This window comes from Chiroxiphia lanceolata, chromosome 14 (genome assembly GCF_009829145.1).
Source record: "Chiroxiphia lanceolata isolate bChiLan1 chromosome 14, bChiLan1.pri, whole genome shotgun sequence".
Taxonomy (NCBI): domain Eukaryota; kingdom Metazoa; phylum Chordata; class Aves; order Passeriformes; family Pipridae; genus Chiroxiphia; species Chiroxiphia lanceolata.
This window is the reverse complement of record NC_045650.1, coordinates 14,610,675-14,633,367: the sequence shown is the minus strand read 5'-3', so window position 1 is coordinate 14,633,367 and position 22,693 is coordinate 14,610,675. Positions and strand designations below refer to the sequence as shown.

At 43.3% G+C, this 22,693-nt stretch overlaps 1 protein-coding gene across 7 annotated transcripts in view; it reads right to left on the bottom strand.

Moving 5' to 3' along the window:
- The window catches only part of PAK3 (p21 (RAC1) activated kinase 3), a 127,975-nt gene that overhangs the window by 15,177 nt on the left and 90,105 nt on the right, over positions 1–22,693 (bottom strand). For 5 of the 7 annotated variants that reach the window (XR_004359683.1, XM_032702438.1, XM_032702434.1 and 2 more), the window contains exons 2-9: positions 20,247–20,443; positions 14,898–14,998; positions 10,033–10,186; positions 9,052–9,089; positions 7,701–7,832; positions 6,948–7,110; positions 2,701–2,764; positions 25–73 (exon numbers count right to left, since the gene is read on the bottom strand). Coding sequence is in view for 6 of the 7 variants with exons in the window: in XM_032702438.1 (XP_032558329.1) it covers positions 25–73; positions 2,701–2,764; positions 6,948–7,110; positions 7,701–7,832; positions 9,052–9,089; positions 10,033–10,186; positions 14,898–14,998; positions 20,247–20,421 (876 nt within the window). In the remaining variant the exon portion in view is untranslated. Of the gene's footprint in view, positions 1–24; positions 74–2,700; positions 2,765–6,947; positions 7,111–7,700; positions 7,833–9,051; positions 9,090–10,032; positions 10,187–14,897; positions 14,999–20,246; positions 20,444–20,670; positions 20,678–20,957; positions 21,199–22,693 lie in introns of those variants that run through there. The other 2 variants (XM_032702437.1, XM_032702435.1) reach the window with 2 other exon arrangements.

Here is a 22,693-nt window from a genome sequence, read left to right as displayed (position 1 = left end):
TCTGCTGGGATTTTTGACACTTACCTCTTGTCCTGTGGCGATGTCAATGGCCGTATAAACAGTTCCTGAAGCCCTAGAAACAAAACAGCAGCAAAGAACTGAGAAAAGGTTTAGTCCCTGGGAGTGAAAGCCAGCCCGGAGAGGAGATCTCTGCTGCCTGGAGTGTTTATAAAATACCTGGGTTCATTGACTCTTCAGTCAACAGCACAACAGCCCACCAACTCTCAGCCATCCAGGGTGTCCAAGAGAAAACTGAGGCCCCACATGAAGGAAAAGGGCTTGTGCAAATCTCCAGGGTACACACCAAACCATTTTAATTCAAAGCCTAAGGGGGAGGGTGTCTACAAAAACTGGAATGTAATAGATTTAAATATTTTCCACTTTGCCTTGTTGTATTTAGGGTGCTTTTTTTTTTCTTTTTTCCTTTGTGTCTCTGTGTGTGTGTTTTTTCCATGGAATGTAAAATACAGTCCAGTTGGGCCTTCTCACACCTCTTATTTGAATCCATCTGGCAAACTCGGGTAATACCACAGTCTCATTCTGAGAACCCTGAACACATGACAGCCATCTGAGGAAAGGATCTAAAGACAGCTTTCTCCAGCATGCAAGGAAACAGTTCTCCAGCCATCCTGAGAGGTCACGGCTAGAGCAGGTTAAGGAATCTATTGTTTCACACACAGATGGAGAGGGACTCAGAACAAAGGATCCTTAGACAGCTTCTCTGTGTGTGAAGAACCATCAGCAGCTGCTTCTGTTAGGTGCACCAGACACGTGAAGGACCCTTCATGGTGTTCATGTTTTGCTTCTGTTGCAGAAGCTCTGCACAGGTGTTGCAGAGCCGCCGGTAATAAATGGCATGCTCACCTGCAGCCTAGACAGTGTGGTTTGCCATCTGCCTCTCATTCAAAGATGTTCTTCCCCTGTAAGGACTGGAAAGGCCCCAGTCAGAAGAAACCCCTTTGGGTTTCAAAGCAACTGGGGGCTTGTAAACCCTTTTTTTCTAAAGGGCTTCCTTCTAAGCTAAACCACAGCTTTCCTTCCATCATGGCAGAGGTGGGCAGCTCCGGAACTGGCACCTACATTAACTGTGCACATCAGCACCTTCTGAGGCAGTGCCTCACAGCCCAGCCCTGCTGCAGACAGACATGCCAACTTCAGCTGTGCAGCACTTTGGGTGCTCCTGAGCATCCTGTTTGATTACTCTCCTGATGATTTTTTGCTTCAGGATCTTTCCCTATCACTGTAAATTGACCTGTGGTATTACAGGCACGAGTTGGTTATGGCAGCACACTCACTCCTCTCTAAGGAGGGCATGCAGTCTTCAGGCTGTACTAAAGCTGGAGGAAATCAATTTAGATACCCTTTTAGGCCAGCTATTGGCCACTTGTCTTTCCACCAGCTGTCAAGGTACTCCAAGGCTCACTCCTAGGACTATCAAAATAAAAGACCGTGAGGGTGACGCTCACATTCTCACGGTGACAGCAGTCATCTGCTTCACACACATGTTTATTCTGCTCTCACTTCTTCAGCTGACACTTCTCTTTTGAGAGATGGGAACAGCCCTAAGTGTCCACTGACATTTTACAAATGACAGGAAGAACCAAAGCTTCAAGCAGAAAGCAAGCTGGAATTTGAGAAGGGGTTTTTATACAATGGATGGAGCAGAAACACCTTCCCACAAGGGCCTTACCAAACCAGAGAGATCCAAGATAAAACTTGCCAGAGAAAGAGCATGAGCGTGTGTCTGCCTTTCTGCAGTGTGTATCCATTCTAGGTCAGCAACAGGCTACCCTGAGCTCAAACCTCACAAATAGTTAAGGCAGAAAAATATCTCCTGATGCCAGTAAACAGCTTCTGTCCTACACTGACAGCGGCGTGATCCTGGTGTGACACAGATGGTGCCAGCCCTCCTGGAACTACAACACTGCCAAGGAAACTGTGACGGGGCAGGCAGTCCATATTTAAAATGCAAGTCAGATACCTAATTTTGAGGCAAGCTCTTTTGTTCTCGCCTCCTCACATAGGAAGTATTTCAAATCAATCTGATTTACAGTAAGCAAAGCTGAGTTTCAAAAGGGAATAGCTTGGGTGATTACTTTCAGTAAATACCTAAAACCTGCAGGATCCATAAAGGACCTGCCATCACACAGATGATGCATATTTCTCTCAAGTGCATCGACACTGTGTCTGTTACTGAACTTTTGCTTTTTACTACCTCTGCTAGAAAAGAGAGCTTTTCATTTAATCTCCTCTTTCAGTTTCTAAACTATGTGGTTATAAGCCTGACCACTGAATATTGTTTTAACCAAAGTGTCTGAAAGAAATGTTATTGAGAACTGTTATCTGAGTTGCTCTTTTAGGTAAGAAAAGTTTTTTCTCCTTTGCTGAGTGTGGTCGTATTATTTTGAGACACACAAAAATTATTTCTCCTAAGAAAATAAGCAAACAAGTGCCACACACTTGACAGATAGGAGAATCTTCCAGGTCCTGCTCCTTGCCACAGACAGGATACTGCCAGCATCAAGTTGACTTTGATGATGCTTTCTGACCACAGTTGCAAGTTCTGACCAGTACTGAGAGACAGAAGGATCTAAACCCAGTGTCTGAACATGCTTGGAGCTTGCCTGACTTCATGCTTGATATTACACCAGCAAAACACGTGGCTTGTGGTTCTGCATAAGTAACTGGGATTGGACTTACCCTTGGCCAATTTTTTCAAATCGAGTATATTTCTTCTTAGGATCTCCCACGCTCACAATGCTCCCTGAAAGAAAAATGCAAGATGTTGACTTCAAAACAGAGATCCCGCCTTCCACCAGATCCGAAATGCAGCCCCATTGCTGAGCCCTTTGTAGTCAGCTGGGTAACAACAACAACAATAGCAACACCAGAGGCAGCTCCATAGCACAGATGGCCTCTGCAAAGACTGATTTCCTACAGTCCTCTAAAGGGGCACCTCGACAGGAAACGAAGCACATGGAGAAACATTCAGAGCAGACAGAGATCAGAAAAGAACAGGTACCAGTGCAAGAGTTTCTCCTCTACAAACATTAAGGAGAGCTGGAACAACAGTGCCCTTATTTTCTTGGGAATAAACACTCTGATGCAACAAAAGGTTTAATATTTCCGAAGATTAAATGCACCTTGGGTTCTGGAATATTTTTTTATGAAAAGGCGCCATTTCCAGAGCAGGAAGAATATTGGAAAAGTGTTTCCAGGAGAGGAGGGGATCTTCTCAACCTATCAGGAGTTTACCAAAAGAATGCCTTTATCTTTTTAAAGAACAGCATCTTGTTATCATCAAGAATGATGGCATTTTAGATCTAGGACTTCCATGACTGATTACCAGGCTAAGTTCTGAAGACAACCTTGCTTGTGCTGCTTGAGGAACCACACTGTTTGTCTTCAGCCTGACACAGATCAGTCATGAGCACTGGACTCCCCCTCTCAACACTGCCCACACACTGGTCTTCACAAACCAGCACAATTGGAATGGGTAACAAAAGACAGCAATGCCCCTTGAGCGCTGGTGATGTGGACAGCTGCCCAAACGAGATGCTGATCCTTTCACAAGTCCAGGTGATGTGATGCAGAAGACAGCCCAGAGTCCTCTGGTCACGTTCTTCTCTACTGAAGAGTTATTCTGTAGTGAAAACCCGCTCTAGAGAAGTAGAATGACCTTTTGTTTTATGGTATGTGTTTCAACGAGATGAAACTATGAAAAGTTAACCAGGTTCTGAAAGCACTACACCCTCAGCTTGGGTTCCAGATGATCCAGTTCCTCTGACCCTTGCAGGCTGGCACAGCAGGGCAGGACCACTTCAGGATACTTGAGACTGTGTTGGAATCCCAGGCCAGTGGGCAGGCTCCCACTGCCATCCACAATGGGCACTGCCTGGTGTTCCTGGAGCGCTGGGAGAGGGGAGCGAGTACTGTGGGGCAAAGGAAACCTCCTCTCCTGCAGCTCCCATTAGCACTCTTGCCAAGGGCTGCAAAATTATTTTAGCAGGGAGTGCACCAGATGGTGTTGATGCCCTGTCTTCTTGCCGTGCTGGCAGGCAGGATTCCTGGCTAGGCATCCGGTCACATGCCCATTTGGATGCTAAAGCCTCTGCTCCAGAAAAATGGCCTTGACAGGGGGAAGAGGTGTTTGTTACTACTTAGAGTGAATGGTGCATCACCTAGTTTTGTTTTGGAAGCACAGGTAAACAAATAAGTGTATGTTTCTATTTGTCATACAGGGATACTGCCAGATCAATAAAAAAATATATGCTGTGGATCACTGGAAGTCTTTCCTTCTGAACTCATCTTAAACTATTTCCATGTAAATTCCAAGGTAAATCTTTAGTAATCATTTGCATTGAGCCATCACCTTAGGCTTCATTGTCTGCATTTTAGCTAGGAAATTACTGGACCAGAAAAAACAATATTGTTTCTTTAATTAAGCCTTCAGATTTGTTTGAGTCTATCAGATTTTGGCTCTTTCATGAGATACAAACACAACATCCTAATTATTGCTTTCTTTCCTTCCCGTTCAGACTCCCTACATCTCTGAGTGGGCAAGAAGGCATCAAACAGAGCAAGATTTAATTGTAGCTTTCAGTGGCACCAGCTCCACCATGGGTGATGGAGCCAGACTGTCTCATACCCTGTGGCTCACAACCCCACGAGGCTCTGCAGCAGTAAACCAAACACTGCTGGGAATGCTGTGCTCAGCCTGGGCTGGACAACAGGAACAACACTGTGCTGTCTGTATGGTTAGGTGCTATTTTCAGCAAGTTAATGGAACTGTGTACCTGTTAGAACAGATATCAGAAGTTCATGCAAGTTCATTAACATCAGAAAAGAATAAAGAAGACTGAAGAAGAAAGATTTTGAAAAATCATTTTTTGCAAATTCACCACTGATTTTGCAGTTCAGATTTTCAGAGTTTTTCCTCAAGACTTGAGTAGCTCCTTTACTAAGTTAGTTGTTTGTGGCTGACTCCCTGTGCTTAGGCCAATGCACATCAAATTTTGCAGCATTAATATCAACAAAGTGACAGGTATGCAGCTCCTGCTCAGACCAGCACTCACTACTGTGGACAAAAGATAGACATATCAGCTATTTTGATGTCTTTAAGCACTTCCCTTTATCAAGTCCTAAATTAAGTGGTTAAGAAAGCAGAATTGGGCCAGTTCTGTTTTACAGTTATCAGTAGAACATAGTCATGATTTCATTACAGACAGAATTTTGTTTGATCTTATCTCAGTAGTACAGGCTTTACTCACTAATAAAACTCTGAAAGCTCTAAAAGAACTAAAGGTATTTCAAGAAGAAAAGAATTATGAAAGCAATTTCAGATAAAAGAGGGCATGGGGCATCTTCCTAAAAGTAGCATAAAAACAGTTGTGGGGAAAGTAGGCAAGGTGGAGTGGTCATATGAGATAAAACAAAACAGAACAAGCACCACACTCCCTAAATATAATTAGTCCAGGACTCTAACAAAAAAGCATCCTCCACATTTTCAGATAGCTTCATGAAGGCACAAAAAGATTTTCATTGTCCACATCACAATTTGCCCAAGGCAGACCTTCAGACCTCGCTCACTTGGTATCAAATTGTTAAGAAAGAAAAAGCATGAAAGCATGTAACACTTCAAAGATATAACCCCCAACAACTCAAGGGCTCAGTCCTAACTCAGCCTATACAGAAGCTTGAATAAATGATACACACACTTATGTCCATAATGCAGGGTACCTGCAGATCTCAGCCTGCCTCAAGCATTTAGCATCAGTTGAAGAAGCACGATTCCTCTCTCTGTAAGCTGACATACCTGCAGGTAACTATCTGCTCTGGAATTTATTTCATTCTGCCTTCAGCTAAAGCTCTCTAACTTATCCCTTGGATACTCCCTAATGGCACTGAGATTCACGTCATCCTGGTAAGGGTGCAGAACACTATGCAAGCAGCTGAAATCTCACAGCTAAGGAAGGTCTCAGCCTCCTCAGTCACACCAACCATCAGTGGCAAGGCAGGTATGACAAAAAGGTGGAGCCTTGACAACCACTCTGAAGAAGCCACAGCCAGACTGCAGCCCCTTATGAGCAGTTGCTCCCTTTGAAGACACAGCATTACTGGCTTTGTGATCAGACACAAGGAGGTGTAAATCAAAATGCTTTTTGTACTAACAGTTAATGGTAAACACAGAGTAAACTGGGTCTGTTCTGAATCCAACCGAGAACACAGCACTGGCAGCTATTAATAAAAATATTATAAAGCTATTATACAAGCATTTTTTTTTAATTTTCGGGCACATTGAAACATCTTTTTCCTCTCTATCCATGGTGTCAACTGATTTTCTGACAAAAATCAGGACATCTCACTGACAAAATTGTAGAATTCTTATAAAAACAAACTATAGAAGTAGGAGCAGTAATAACAGTCATAAGAAGGACAGCAAGAGAATAGCTGGGGCAGGAGAGTTACTTGAGGCTGAAGGAATAAGCTTAATGCTGCAGTTGTCTACTGTTAAAAAACCCACACCAACCCCCCCCCCCCATGAACAAAAACCCAAAACCCAATAGATTTCTGCAAAGTATTTTGGCTCTGATGACTTGTGAGAAGTCAGGAGTCTAAAGAGAATTAAGGAACCCAAATATTCTGTTCAATTGGCCATTAGCACACAGGAGTTCACTAGGTCACACACTAGGTCCCAGCCTTCTGCTCAACCAGAAACAACCTCTGCTTTTGCCTTTAGAGCAGGAAGCAGCTCAGACAAACCCAATCCAGTCTGAGCTGCCCTCAGAAGCAGGAGGAACACCCTTCCTCAAAGCTCAACAACAGTTTCTGCAGGGAGCTTTAAGAGACTCTGTGACACTGAACTGAAGAGGAACATTTGGTACAGCTAATGCTGAGATATGCACAAAATACACTGCTCTAGCAGACATAAAATACACAATACATACTCAGTTTCTCTAGGATCTCCTCATCTGTCATCTTGGATTTTTTCCGCTGCCGGTCCGTGTTTCTGTACAGAGTGTTTGTGTTTGAGTTTTCAGGCTGGGGAGTGGTGGCTTCTTTAGCTGGTGCTGGTGCAGCGGCAGGTTCAATGACAGAGCGTGTGTAGATCTGTGAGAAGAAATTATCTCGTGTCAGGAAGATGGCAGAGATCTCCCCAAGACCATATTTCAAATGTAAACCCTTAGGAAGATGGTGTCAGCGACACCCAGGGCTCTAAAACTGTTCGGTTTTGCTGCCCGCTTCTCATACTTAATGGGTAAAAAATGAAGGGTCACAAGTTCATGGCCAGTTTCACATTCAATTTTCATGGATTTTCTGAAAAAGTCCATGGAGAGGAGCAAGTACTACCTCAAGGGACAGTATGTCCTACATATCCTGCCAGGTATATGAACTGTGTCTTTAGACCACTCTCTCTGCTGATAGGGAACCTGCACAGGTACTGTGGACAAAGTGGCTCACTTCTACACCCACAGCATTATGAAGAGAAAGTCACAGCCCCTGTCAGAATTCCAGGAGACTGACACCTAAACACAAAAGCTGGAAACTGATTTTCCAGGTGTCAGTGGCTGGGATGAAGCACTATGTCATGGCAGGACCCCAGCCCTCAGTCTTCAGCCACGAATGACAAGTGCTGTCTGATCAGAAACCTGCAGCTCTGCACTGCACCAAACACAGTGCTAACCAAAGCTGGCACTTACTGATTTTGTATGTTCAGGCCGTGGTGCGATAACAGGTGGAGGTTCATTGTCATCTTCTTCCTCTTCATCATCTTCATCCTCTTCTTCAGACACAGAGGGAGCCAGAGGAGGTTCTGATGCTGTTTTTGTGCTCTGTGGACAGACAGTAGTGTGAGTGACAGTCATCATTCTGCCACTTTGGAGCTTTGATAGTTACCTACAACCTTAGTCTTCCAGAGATCAGAATCCAATCTAGACATGCACGTGTTCCTATGGGCCTTAGTTCTAACTTACAGCACAACACAATTTAAAGGTACTTAAAGTTAGGTGAGTTGAATTCCACCAGTCCCAGCTGCTGCTCACAGCAGCAAAATGTCATCCCAAATTTCGCTGGTAAAACAAAAAAATTAAAATGTGCCTTGTGAAGTGTTTACCAACTGCTTTCCAGCTGGCTAGAAGAGGCCACTTAAGAGAACTGAAGCAAACTGAAGGCACCATTCTACATATTCACATCTCATTGGCACTCTCTTTAAAATGTCATCCCTTTGGTCCAGCAGAAATACCAGTAAGGGAAGCCCACAGCAAACAGGGAGGCCTGAGTTTCTAATGCTAACTTTGGAAAGCTGACGTGCTGACTGTCTCACTACTGCCTCTGTCTGCTAGAAGAAAACCCCACAGCATCTGCCAAGGTGTCCATACAAGGCTTACTGTGCTCTGGTGAACACCACACTTCCTCTGAAAAGTGTGTTTTATTAAAGATAAGGGAAGTGGCATCGACTGAAAATCTGAAGCGTGAATATTCAAGGCTAATTTTTCATTTCATTATGCACAGTCTGCTGTGTAATCACAAACCTCACATGAAGTTGCTTAACACTTAAAAATAAAAGCCAAATCCCCATTCAGTCACTTGCTATTTCATGCACTAACAATAACCCTAATAAATTTGGTCACTATTAATGTGGATGTCATTCCTACATCTCTGGGAATGCTCTTGCAATTCAGCATTAATTAGAGTGGATGGTTATTTAAAACTTTCTTTCAATGGTTCCAGTGAGTTACATATCAATTATAATCTGATTTATATTCAGCTATATATCCAGCTGTACTAAGGAGAAATCACGAAATTCTATAGAAATGGGATTCTAAGTTGTTAAAACTAAATTAAAATGGGCTCATTAGACAGTACTGCATACTGTTGTGAATTATATATTCCATCATGGCTAAAACCGGCAAGCAAACTTCTGTCTGCAAAATAAGACTTTCACTTATTTCAAAGCAATTAAACAGAATGAAAAAAACAACCAAGGAAAGCCCATGGCTTGCTCCATAATTCTGAAACACCAGGGGCATCAAAGGTTAGTTTCCCACTCACCGAAGGATGGGCTTCTATGTATCCATGGGCGCTTTTATCTGCAATGAGCAAGGGAAAATGAACCAGATGCTGTTAGGAAAAAAACTGACTGTTGTAGGGAATCACACAGAACAAGTTAACACCACCCCTCCAGCAGCAACAGTTCCTTTACACAGCAAGGAAGAGAACGGGACAAAATTCTAGATTTTTGTCTAATTTTTGCCCTGTTTGCCAGTAAATAAACTAAACAGAAATTTGGTTCTTTAACAATCGATGCTTCTGTTCCACCCAAGAGCTAAAGCAGCTTTTTCTCCTCTCTGTGTTTTATTTCTTTAAATAAATTGCATGCACTCATTCTAATTACCTTGTGACAATGTATCCCCAGAAAAGCTTCCCCAAAATCCCCCTTAAGCATGGCAGTTCTATTCTGACACAGCACAGGAACAGAACTATTTCAAAGTCTGCATTTCTTAATAAAGGGAATCACTATTTTAGTGCACAGTAAGTGTAAATTTAGTCAAATCCTTTAATTACGGAATTTGGAAAATTCTGGAGATAAGTGCAGTTTTTAAAGGGACTTCTGAGAAGCTTTCCCAGTCTGCATTTTGGAAGTTGTCTTGGTTGAACCATCGAACTAAGGAAATTACAGCTCCAGTGCCACAGACGATCCTGTGGAGGGAATGGAACCCTGCAGGTTACATTCCAAAAGCTGCCCACACCCCACTGCCTACAGACACCTCCTTTTTAGCTGAAGCTGTTGACAGGAGCTCTACCAAACTAATGGTATCTTAATGGCAATTTTGTTTCAAAATCTTGGTTAGTTCTAAAAACCAGCGACAAAAAAAAGTCACCGTTTCAACCTTTCAATGACATTTGGAGGAGATGTGGAATTCATTTTAGGACAAATGGTTCAGTTTGCTTCTTGACCACCTGAACATTGAATTTTGCTCTGACTCATTTTGAAGCCTGACCTTCCTTTTTCACAGGGAGAAGTCAACTTACCTCCTGACGTAAAGCTCATGTATTTCTGGTTGTTAACTGTTTCTTTGGAATCATAAAATTTGAGAACATCTAGAACAGCCTGTGGGTTCTTCTTCTGCTCCAGTTTTGTTATGTTGGAGGTCTGTAGTAGCCTGGCCCACTGCTCTGGAATGCCCTGTAGTTGTCAAGTGGAAAAAAAAGTGGGTTTAGAGTATTTAAAATCCACAGCCTCACAGATCTTTACCAAGATCCCACGTTCCCTGTAGCACAAATTTACTTGCAGAATTTTTGACTGACACCTCACAACTAAAATTAGATGCAATCATTCTCTTCTCTATCAACATCTAGATAAAACCAGGACCCAACTTTAAAAAGAAAAGAAAGTAATGACTGTGAGAGGAAAAAAAGTGCATGAAACTCCTTTGGAAATCAACTCTGCTGTTCCATGGAGTAATGATTTAAGGCTTAGCTTGTTTGCCTGGTGATTCAGTGCAGACATAACAAGACAATTATTCTCTATTGGTGGACAACACAGTGTCTTTTAGGAGCTTTACACTGGACTTTTCATGCTTGGGAATGCAAACACATTTTGCTGAAATGATCTCTGCTGTCTGATTACAAGGTGAACCCCACCCTGATACAGTTCATTTTCAGCATACCAGGGAACACTGCGGGGTAAAGAATCCGTCTTTCAGCTCTCAAAAGCATGACACTGAGGTGTCCCACTGCTGCAAAGGATGCCTCTAAGTTTTCTACTGCAAACGTACAGAAACCAGGGATTTGGAAAACAGGCTGAGAGTCCCAAAGCCTTGGATGAATTCTTGGACATCTTATGGGTGAGGGTGGCATTTGAAAATTGATCCAATCGCTGAAAGCCGCAGCTCTACACTGGAATTCTATTTATAAAAACTTGCTTTAGTTACCCAGGATAGTTCCCTAAATTTGACAGCCTGTCATTTCCCCCCTTTACTGCACAGCTGACAGCGACCAGTGAATTGTAGGGCTCACTGAAGAAAAACGACACCTTAGCCTTGGTGCCACCCCAATCTACTTTCATACGGCTTCTTCCTCAGAAATTCTCCACAAAACAATGTGTGACATGGGCCTCCAAAGTTTAGGATTGATGAAAAAAAGAGTGGGAAAAGCCAAGCAACAAATCTACTGCACACACATCAACCTGCTGCTGCAGTGCTATGACATCTCAAAGAAGCATTTGGGGCCTGTGACGCACCTCTGGGAGCTTCCCTGGGCACATCTGTGAGCCATAGAGATCTGGCTGCAATGGACGTAAATAAAGAAAGAAAAGAAAGTTAAAACAGAATGTGGGACAACTCAGAAGATGGTAGGAGGAGGAAACCAATGGGCCAAAATGGGCAAGTCCCATCTAAAATGGGAGTTATGAGGCGGACACCAAATAGATCTGGCGGTGGACAGGCTACAGGAAGGCAGGCTTAGGAAAACAGAAAAACCACAACCATTGCAAAGTTTGGAAGCATCATTCCCCCTCCTCTTGCTTTTAAACCAGTTTTTCTCTCCCTCATAAAAATACATTCCTGAGAATTAATGGCAAGTGACTGAAAAAATTACTTGTGATTTCCTGTCTCAACTAAAAAAAAAACCAAACCAAAAACTATTGGGCTTTTGCTGTTGGCCTAGTTTTGAAGCCAGGTTAACACTTTTGAATGGCTCTATACAAGTTTTTTCCAAGCTTGGGGGTTCTGCAGCCCTGAGATCACCATTGGCCAGTGCATGAGTCCCCAAAGTGCAGCGGAGAGAGCAGCCAGTCAGATTGTGAAATCTGGGAGATTGTGTATGGCCACAACTCAAATGATCTATACGTGTCAGACTGAAAATCAAGACAATTGTAAAGAAATTCTTGATTAGATTAGGAATGTGCAACTTCTTTGGATCTACAGCCACAACTTTTCCCACTTACTAATGTCATAATCTTGAAGCTTTAAAAGTTTGGTGGGTGACCACGTTTTCTTCTAGATTGGGGATGAGGAAACGGCTTCAAAAACATGCATGCCTTACAAAAAACACTCCCCAAAGCCCTGCTAACCACACTCCATCCTCCATTCATAAAATGCAACTGTTTCTTCAAATAAAGGAACATAAAGCTCTAGCAGCATGCTCCCACCCAACAGTTTCCAACCAATTTTATTCTCTGCTTTAAGAGCCCTACTTCTTAGCAAATGTGGTTGCTCCAAGCATAGTGAAATGGAGACATAACATCTGTTCATGATGGACAGCACAGCCTGGTGCTCAAGCCTGAAAGCCAGAACTCAGGAGCCCATGCAACTGTGCATTGGGATGCAACTACCAACAGTCAGGGGATGCAGCTGGGGGTGATGGTTGGGTGTCAGAGAATGGCCCAGTGGGTTGCACATAACCAGGAGAGCAGGCATGACTGGCATGACAGCTGCAGGAATTAGAAACAAACAAAAAACCCCAACCCATACATTTGTACATTTATCCAACACTTCCATGGCACTTCCAAACTTTTGAAAGAGACAGACAGAGTGATCACTAGACAGTGGGAATATTTATCCATGACATGGCTAGTGGAAGTCCCTTCAGCAGGACCTACTTACCACATGACTACCCAGCTGATACACGGGTTCTATCCAGGTTGGGACAAATCAAACAAGCCTAATGTAATCTGGGATTAGCTGGGACTGACAGTCAGTTCTTAATGATGCAAAAACTCCCTTTTCACTGATATTTGACTCCCCTAAGGACTGCAGCATAAGCCCTGTCGCTGGCAAGCTGCACAGGGGAAGTCACCTGTCCCTTTGGTTCGTTTTGAATTGGTTAGAGCCCTCTCAGACTGCAGCACTGCACTTCCACACTTCAGTGCTATTGCAGAAATACTGTGTGGTTGCAAAATAGCAGCCATCTAATCTTGCACTGTTTGGAAAGGGGAAAAGATATTAAAAAGGAACTGTGCTACAGCAACAAAGCTGGATATATTTAGTCACGTAGAACTGCTGTGCTCTATAAAAGGGCAGGACCTGTGCTGGTGGCATCTGACACAAATTAAAAAAATAAAAAAGCAAAAATCTCTGATGCTAAAGCAAAAAGCTCTGATGATATCATCATGTTTTGACACACAGGATGATAATAACAACATTCAAAATGATCCAAACCGTGATCCCTGAAATACTGATAGAGAGTGTTGGTGCTCAGAACCAAAGTGCATTAAGCTTGACATCCCTCCTTTTTGTTCCAGCTGGCAGTGACATGAACCAACTGGGACCCTCACCACAAGTCAGACTATGGAGAACACAACTGTGACCCATCGTGTTTGCACAGAGCCAGAAGGAAAAGGTCTGAAGCACAGGGTAGAATTAAAGGCAGAAGGCTGGAAGGAAGAACAGATACAGAATAAGAAGAGCTGAACGTTTAGTGGGGAGAGAAGGGAAGGAGGAAAGGCAAAGACAGACAGGAAGAAGTGATGCAAACACAAAAGGGAGAAAACAAAAGCAGAAAGTAACATAACATATAATATGATACAAAGATAAGGAGAATGGCACAGAAGATTAACCTGAACAATAAAGTGGCTACAGGGAGAGAAAAAGAGGAAAAAAAGGGAAAAGCCAGGACAGACAGAACAGAAAAAACAATTTTAAAAGCTTTATGTTAAGTTTCTGATCAAAAATGACCGCATCTGGGCTTTTTAAATCAGCATTTAGTCAACCCCTAGGGTTTGGCACAGAATAAATTTTGAAATAAGATTTTATATATGACACCTATTTTAAAAAGGCTAATTAACTAGTTCACTTATTTTAAATGTAGCTGTATTTCCTAATTACTAAGGATAATTCAATTTCACTACCCCTTTGAAGACGTGCTGTCATTAAATGTGTCTTTTTCTCTTCTACTGTTATTACTACTGTTGCTACTGCTACTGTAGGATACAGAAAGTTTCCAGCTTTCTGAAACGTCTTTGCAAAAAAAAAAAAAAAAAAGTGGCAATCAAAAGAAAAAAATCATTTAAAAAATCATGTTTAGGATTCAAATTCTGGAAATTGGCCAGTCCTTTGTCCAGGCAAATGATTTGTCCCATCCTGTTTGGTGTATGCAGCCAGTCAGCACTACCACACTTCATTCACAATTTGACACAGGGTGATTACACAGTCTGACCACTCAGCTCACAGGGCACTACAGGTGGCACAGAGAGAGTTGCTAATGCTTCCTCTCACCTCCACAGCTCAACCACACATAAGCTCACTGCCATCTCAGCTTTAAGGGATTAATGGGTTCTGCACCTAACTAGTACTCTGAGAAAAAATGCTCTGAAACCCCCTGCACACTTCAGAGAGCTTCTATCAGACTCATTTTTCCCAACACTTCATGCACTTTGTCAAGATACAAGTAGCTGACAGCTATTTCATTAGTACACGAAGGCTAGAAACGTGTTTGATCATCTCAAGTGAAAACATATTTTAAAGAAATTAAACTACAATGAATGGACTTCCATAATGCTGCTGCTTTCTGGGTATCTCCAAGGGCTGCCTGCAGAGCACATGGACTTTGCATTTTGAGGCTGGTTGTCTACTATGCACGTGTGTGGGGGCTTTTTATGCTTTTCCAAAGACACTGAAAAACCAACTCTTGTAGCAGCTTGGGGGACTGATAAAAGCATACACCTACGTCCTTCCTAGTTTTCATTTTCCACAGACACTCTGCTGACAATCCTTGGAGGAAAAAAAAAAAAAGCAGCCTGAATCACAAGTTAAACACTCCAGATCCTAAGCCCAACAAAGAAAAGTCTCTTTCTTCACAGCCTGGGTGCTGTCATCTGATGTTTCTGCCAATAGGAGGTTATTTTACCATCAAGAAACTAGAAGCTCTGCTAAGTATGAAATACAGCAGTTACTTACTGTGAATTCTCCAGTGACGGCATCAAATCCCACATGAATGGTATGTTCAAAGTCTGAAGGAAGAGAGATCTCAGGACGTTCTTTCTCTTTCTTCTTGTTGGCTAGAGGCAAAATGTTAACAAGCACTTATTTTCTGTACAGCTTTTCATTTAAAACTTCTCACAATCAGCGTGCTCAAAATAGTATTTTAAAAGTGGAAAACAAATCAATTAACATCCATCTAACTTGACAAACAGATCCAAGCTAATACAACACCAGCAGGTCAACTCCTGTTGGGGAAGGTCTAGAAGGTGCTATTTTGTTTTGTTTTTCTTTCAGCCACTGTAATTGCTGCCAAAGCAAGTTGCTCATGAAGTAGCCTTCTTAGGCTATCTCTAACCAGTAGGATTTCTATTATCAGTTCTTCTTTTCACTGAGATTTCATATCTAGCAACTAACTTCTGTTTGTTAACTACACTCTGTGGGTTTCTGTGGAAGTAAATCACATGGGATACACATGTGTTTGGATCTTTTTTCCTCCGACGTGGTTTGAACCCGTTTCAAAATCAGCCAAATTAGAGAGGAGAGGTTTTTAAGACAACCAGGTTCCTAGAGGTTCTGTGAAAACTGGCAGCTCAGGAGGTGATGACTCTGCCAAGTAAAAGGCTGAAGCAGCAGCTCTGTATTAGAAAACACAGAATCTGCACAGCAACAGGATCCCACATATGCTGCTGGAAAAGCTTCATTTGAGCTCTCAATTAACTAAGACATATAATCATAAAACAGGCTTTATGAGTCTCCAGAAATTTGTTGTTTTTAAATCATTCCACCAGTATTCCCAGAGTGTGGAGTGTCTTACTGAAGCAGACAGGCCTGGAAGTCAGTCAGCCTGCATATGCTTCTCATCTCTCTCTCCCTCTACCACCTTTTGAAAGTAACGTGCTCATCCATCTCCTGCGCTTCTGACAGCTGACAAGTGTCACTTCAGCCCAGTTTTACTGACCCTGATAAAGAATGAGTGGAATAAAGGCTGAGAGAAGCTGCCTTCACTTTCCTTCAGTGTTTTAGTATTATGTTTGCCAGCTCTGTAAGTTCACCCAGGGGTCTCATCCAAAGGCAGAACTCACTGTGTATCAGCACCGCTCCCAGCCCATGTCTGTCTTTGCTCACAGGCAGTACCTCCATGAGGCCTGTCTTAGCACATCTTTCTTATTCTGCCTTACAGCCTCCTTTAGGTGGAAGATGCTCTGCTCTTCCTCCAGAGTATTTTGAATGTTTCTAGTACTTTCTCTGCACTGCTGCATTTATCCTCCTTAAATAATTGTCACCTTTTCTCTGTGCTGCACACCCCTACCCAACGTTCATTTAGCATTCAGTAAAGATGGCAGCAATATCTCAAACACAAACGCAAAGGCTTTTCCCCTTCTTTTATTGCTAAGTTGATGTTTAATTTTCAGGACAGATGTTGCCAGTTAGAAGATGTCATCTCTATGCAGATAACAACACTGGTTTCTACTACCTCATCATTTGCAAGCAAATGTAGTGAAAATTAGATTTAAAGAATTATCAAATTCAGTTCACAGCAACAGTCAAATCTAGAAGTGAAATAAGGGATTACAGAAAACATTCCATGAAAAGCAGCACTTGTCCATTCTAGGATTCTCCTGCAGGAGGAAAAGTGTTCCAGCTCATTCCCCAAGATATGGCTCATCTGCTTCATGGACCTCTGCCTACCAGACTGTGATACAACACCTATGGTCCAAATGCTGATAAACTATAAATGAAATACAGAATCAAGCATCTCTTTACAACACCCTCACTTCTCCCCAGTCTAAAAACTTTGACACTTCTGTCTGGGCCCTGCAAATCAAATCACTTCTATTTCATACACACTGGCAAAATGATACAAAAAGGCATGACTTCTTTGAAGCACTGACTGACTGGATTCAAGGGGTTTGTACTGGACAAACCCCTTGATTTTCTTGCAAATGCCCCTCACAATACCCTCCTGCTGCACAGCATTTAGCCAGGAAGGCCTCCACACCACCTCAGCACCTATTACAGATTAAAATAGAACAAGGAAAGATTGTTCTGTCTCCCACAGTCTGCATCACCATCATCATCACCATTATGTTAAAAGAGAAGTTGTTTGGGAGAAAAATGTGACTCAGCTAAGTGGCAGCTTTTCTCCAGAGACAGAGGAAGGGTTTGACCTCATGCTTACGCCCTCCTGTTTGCTCACCTCCTCTTCAGCTCATTCTGTTCCTTCCTCCCATCCCTCATCCTTCCATTCTCCCTCATGCCATCCTCTCATTTTCCTTCCTGCTCTGTTCCTCCTGTCCCACCCCAGCAGCCTTGTCATTTTCTTTTCCTCCATTTATCTTTACCCTGCTGAGTTTTCCTCCTTCTCTCTTTTCTTGTTTTTCTGTACAGCAGCCAACCAGATGCCTAAAGGCCAGACTCTGCACCCACCTGCAACCAAGTGTAAAGCAGCTTCAACGGAAGTGATACCATTCACCCAGCAACCTTAACATGGATGGACCTCTGCAGCTGAAAGAGGCATCTGAGCTGTGGTGGGCCAGCTTCCCTCAGATTTCTTCAGGCCTTCATGGAGCCACCAGTCCACACACAGTATTAATTTATTTCACAGCAATTACAGATATTTCATGAAAGAAGAACAAGGCTGGATCAAACAAGTGATACAACACACAGAAAGTCATTACTTTCTGCTCTCAATTCTGCTGAGGTAACACCTCTGCTGAAAGGAAGCACTAATGCTGTGAACTGCATTGTGGCTCCCATCACCATCATTAGCTCTGAGATAGGAAGGCCAATTTCACAGCTTCAGTACGGGCTATGAGGAAACAGGTTCAGCTCCTTGTTCCACAAGGATTGCCTGTGTGGCACTGGAGATTCATTTCAATTGTCTGCCTTGGCTTCCTGCCCTCAGGAAATGGGATACCTTACCCCAGAGATTAGAAAGGAGCATGAGGTCAGGTGCTCTGGGAAGGAGCAGGACAGTACTGCCTACACGGCTTATATCAACTGTAGATGCACAGAAGGGCCCCACAGAGCCATCAGTGGCTTGCCAAAATAATTGAAAATGCTGCAGTCCAGCAGGGGAGTGACTGCAAAGATTCCCGGTGTCCAGGCACAGCAGTCCTGGCACACAACCACCTTGGAGGGAACGCACCGTACCACATCCATCCTCGCATCCCTCCTGTCTGGTGAGCAAAGGAAAGACAACAAAGTCCCTGCAGGTTCAGGCAGAAACACCCTGCCATGGTGTTTTCTTCACGTTCTGTTTACTTCTACCGGTGGTGAACTATTAATATAACACTGTGATGCTGCAAAGCACTGCACTAGATGAGAGCAGCCGTATCAGTCACCTTCTGTTTTATAAGCAGGACTCTCAAAAATATGTCAGAGAGTCTGTGAAGCACACACAGACCAGCTGATACCATGACCCACAAACCAACCCTGCAATGAAACCACCTCAAGGGGTTTGGCCAGTCAAGCTAAACTTCCTCCATTTATTATTTCACCCAACAAAATTAAGCTATAAATCTTACCTTATTTTTCCTCACAGTCACATTTAAAATCACAACACTTGTATGTTTCCTAAGACTGCTCTGACTGGTAGTTAATTACATTTTTAATGTCAGTGATCACTTCCAGGAGGGATTTTTTCTGGATCTCCCCTTTTCTGCATGCATTTCACATAGCACCTCCTATTTAAGAAATGCTCCCTCAGAGAGGGATAATACCATCCTGCTAGCACTCAGGGGAAGAAGTGACCCGAGTCTTTCCAGAAATTAAAAAAGCCAGGAGAGGTTTTCATTTTGACCTTTAAAAAGAATCAATGGAAAATTAATTTTGTTCTCAGAAAGGGACATTTGGGGGAACACACTGCAGAGTGAACCGGGCCAGGTCTGCCTGAGGAATGGGCCCATCCAGTCACAGCCTTCCCATGAGAGGGGTCTGCAGGACTGCCTGTGGCTGAGGGCAGGAGTGGGGCTGACACTGTGCCTTGCACTGCCTGTGAGGAGTTCTGAATGCCAGGCTACCTCCAACTGCTCCACACAACCTGGGGGAAAGACTCATGAACGCAGCAGCTGAGCAGCACAAGTGAGCTGGAGCTCCAAGGGAATGACCACAGCTCCACAGTTCTGAGTTCTCCTCGAAGGGACAGTGACCCACATTGAAGGTAGAATTCCTCTTGAAATCCACCTGGATTTCGCACTGCTGACCACAACCTCTGAGCTCAGCATTTCAGCCAGTTTTCAGTCCACCTCACTACACACTTATCTAGACTGTACTTCATCAGTTTGTCTGTGAGGGTGCTGTGGGAGGCTCTGCTGAACACCTTACTAAAGCAGAACTGCTCTGCCTTCACCACCAAGCCTGTCATCTCAAGGTAAAAGGCTGTCAGTGTAGCTCAGCATGAATTCTCCTCTGTAAATCCATGCTGACTATTCCTGATCGCATTCTTATCCTTCATTTGTGTGGAAATGATTTCCAGGAGGATTTGCTCTACTACTTTCCCGAGGACCAAGGTGAGGCTGACTGGCTGCATTTCCCCAGATCCTCCTTCTTAAAGGTAGACAGGATATTTGCTTTTCTGCCATCAGGAACATCCCCCAGTCACCCCAACCTTTCCAAGATAATAAGAGTGGCCTTGCAGTGACATCAGCCAGCTCCTTCAGCATTTGTGGGTGCAGCCCATCAGTTCCCATGGCATTAGAAAAAAAGAAGATCCCTTCTCTTCATTCTGTCAATACACTAACTCAAAAAAAACAACCCCCCTCCTTTCTGCAAATGCATTTCAAATAATGCAACTGGAATGCTGTTCGCTCCACGTTTAAAAGACTCTCTTGCTGTAATCACAGTTAGCAGGTTTTAAACCAAGCCATTCTGTGTCCACTCTCACTGCAAAAGCAACAAGAAGGAAGAGCCTTGCTCCTCTTACTGGAATGAAATGCTCTAAAAAACCCTCAAAGTGTCAGGCATGCTGCCCTCTCACTTCTGCAAATGTACTTCCAGAAGTACACAACCTCATCTGTTTTTACTGCTAATGTAAAGCAAAATCCAAAGGAAAGGATTCCCCAGTTTAACTATAAAGTTATTTTTAAAAGGCAAGTTGCACAATGTGGGCACATTTTAGTGGCTTTCCAGAGACAAGAAAGTAACTGACTGAACACCTCCTCCTCTTTTGAAATATGTTTCTAGAGCAATTGGAACAGAAGGCTTTGGTACCACGGTCTGCAACTGAAACAGAAAGAAAACAGTGGCAGAAAGTAAACACCACAACCAACAACCAGCAGAAAGCACAGAGATGGAGCCCCCCCATCTGCACTGCTGATACTTTACTTTTATCCCCTCCTCCTGGAAAGATGGAGCGCAGCCTGGCTTTCTTGTTCTTCTCCTCGGGGGCCATGGGAAGCGGTTTCGAGCTGTGGTTCAGTGCTGAAGAATCGCGGTTGTTGCTGTTCATTCTCAACGGTGGGGCTGGAGGTTTCTCTTCAATATCCAGACTATCGGACATCTTCAGCAGCCCTCACAGCCTCCTGCAAAGCAGAACACACAACAGGCCTGTGAGGGGAGGATGCCAAGGCTGGTGGGCTGGGGGGGAAAGGGGGTGAGAAAAGCCTTCTGGTGGAATAAGAAAACGTCTCTGTTAAGAGGTTTGGTCTGAATAAAGTTACTGCTGGTAACTATAAATAAATTCAGTGGCCAATTCCTAAAAACCACTGTATTATCCCTGTTACAGGCTTTTTAAGTATTTGCTTATAACTTTTTCCCTGTAGTTCTTTACAATCCAAATTTTCTTCTAAAACAGACTTCCAAAGTAAAATTTAAATGATTTACTGAAACTACCTGGCATTGTAGTCAATCATTTTTATGAGGTAAGAAACAAAGTGCGTGTTGAGGGGATATGGGTAACAAGCATTAAAACTCTGTTCCCTCCCTGCTATGTTTTGAGAGCTTAGGGCTTCAAAAGGAACGATCTTCTCAAAGGAAACTTGTTTTGAAGTATGAATTAAAAAACTTTCTTGCACATAAAAATGAGTATGTGTTTACCTTAAAATCAGCCAAAGCTGGAAAATGTTCATATCCTGAAAACAATCCAAGTCTCATTCTGTCCTGCTACCACACGGGTCTGCTCCCACAGGAGGTGCTCACCTCCACCTGCACACTGAACCACCGGCAGCCACCGACCAGGTGTTGCTCCCTAGAGCTTTGCCTTCAGGCACAGAAGTGTGGAAAAGATTACACACTCCCAACTAATGGAGTCATGAACTGGAGACAGTTCTCAGAGAGGACCACACCACCTGGGAAAGCACAAGGGACCCCTCACAGAAAACCACGGTCCCCAGGATGTACCTGGTCCCCACGAGAGGGCTGTACCCACACAGCCCAGCTGTCCAGGTAAAGAGCTGCTCTGGCAGTGGAGGGACACAGCCCACATTCCTATGGAAGCACATATGGAAGCACTAATGTGCTTTATATCACCCAGGAACAGCTATAACCGTGCCCAGGCTAGGGCTTGTGCCAATCTAGTTTTCAAGTACAGACTAGCCTATTTACCTAAAGAACTAAATGCTTTCGCAGATTTAGGTCAAACAGTTAATATTACTAATCTTTGTGATTTCCATCCTGAAATGCAGAAGGTTTTCTAGTAAGGAAGGAAGGAAGGTGTAATAGCCAGTGATGAAAACTACTGTAAGGTAACAGGGAGAACCACTCGTGCTCTGTGTGTTATCCTGGGGAAGGGACAGCCCATGATGTTCAGGTACTTTTGCACAGAGATGGGTGATGGAGTTCTCAGCCTTTGAAGCCCAGCAGAGACACCTGGATATGTCTCCCTGTCTCTCCAGCAATTCTCACAGAGCAGAGGCTTTTATCTTCTCTTTAACCCACCTACAAATAGCTTTCCAGTGCCAAAATCAGGCTTCACTCCCGAGACTGCTGGCGTGAGGCCGACCACAGGAGCACCAGGGCACGTTTTCGGCTTCTTATCAAAAGCAAGGCGGTTTATTCTGTGAAGTCCATTATGGGGCACAGTCTCAGCTGTCCCTCAGAATGGGACAACTGTATCTGCCACTGCATCTATTTGTAAACAATGCCAGTTTGCTGAAATAGGTCCTCCCATGGGATTTCATTCCACAAAGAATACTATTAACGGTTTCTGGCCCAATTTGCCTATGATGTAATTATTTCCAAGATTTTGAAAGGAACACTATATTTTGTTCAGAGCTGTTTCAGGCTCAGTTTCAAGAACTGTACAAAGCTCTTTTATTCATTTCTAAAACAGAAAAAAAAAAAGAGGGGGAAGATAGCCTAAAAGGTTTAACGGTTGATATTAACTTTCTAAAGCTGGTCTAAATGAAGACTAAAGCAAACCACAAGATAATACACACCAAGAGAATTACAATTTATGGTTTTCCTGATCAGAGCCCATCTGCTCTTCCATTCATTCTAATTTTGAGGATTTCCATGTACCACTGCATCACAACAAAAGAACATTCACTATCACATAAGACTTCAGATTTTAAATATTTTGTACTGATTCACTCCAACCCGAACTTAAAGAAAATCTGTAAACAGTGGAGGGCCAACAAGACATATCCAGCTGAAAAAACTCTCAAGTTTACACTGCAGAGAAATGTCAACAGCAAACAGCCCAAGCTAGACTCTATCTTGGGGCCAGGTTTTCCCATCTTAATAAGAAGTCCTTGGTCCCACTAGTCTAGTTCTGCATAGGGCAACTCCATCAAAAACCACCTTCTGTCTATTGCAAATTATTACAGCATATC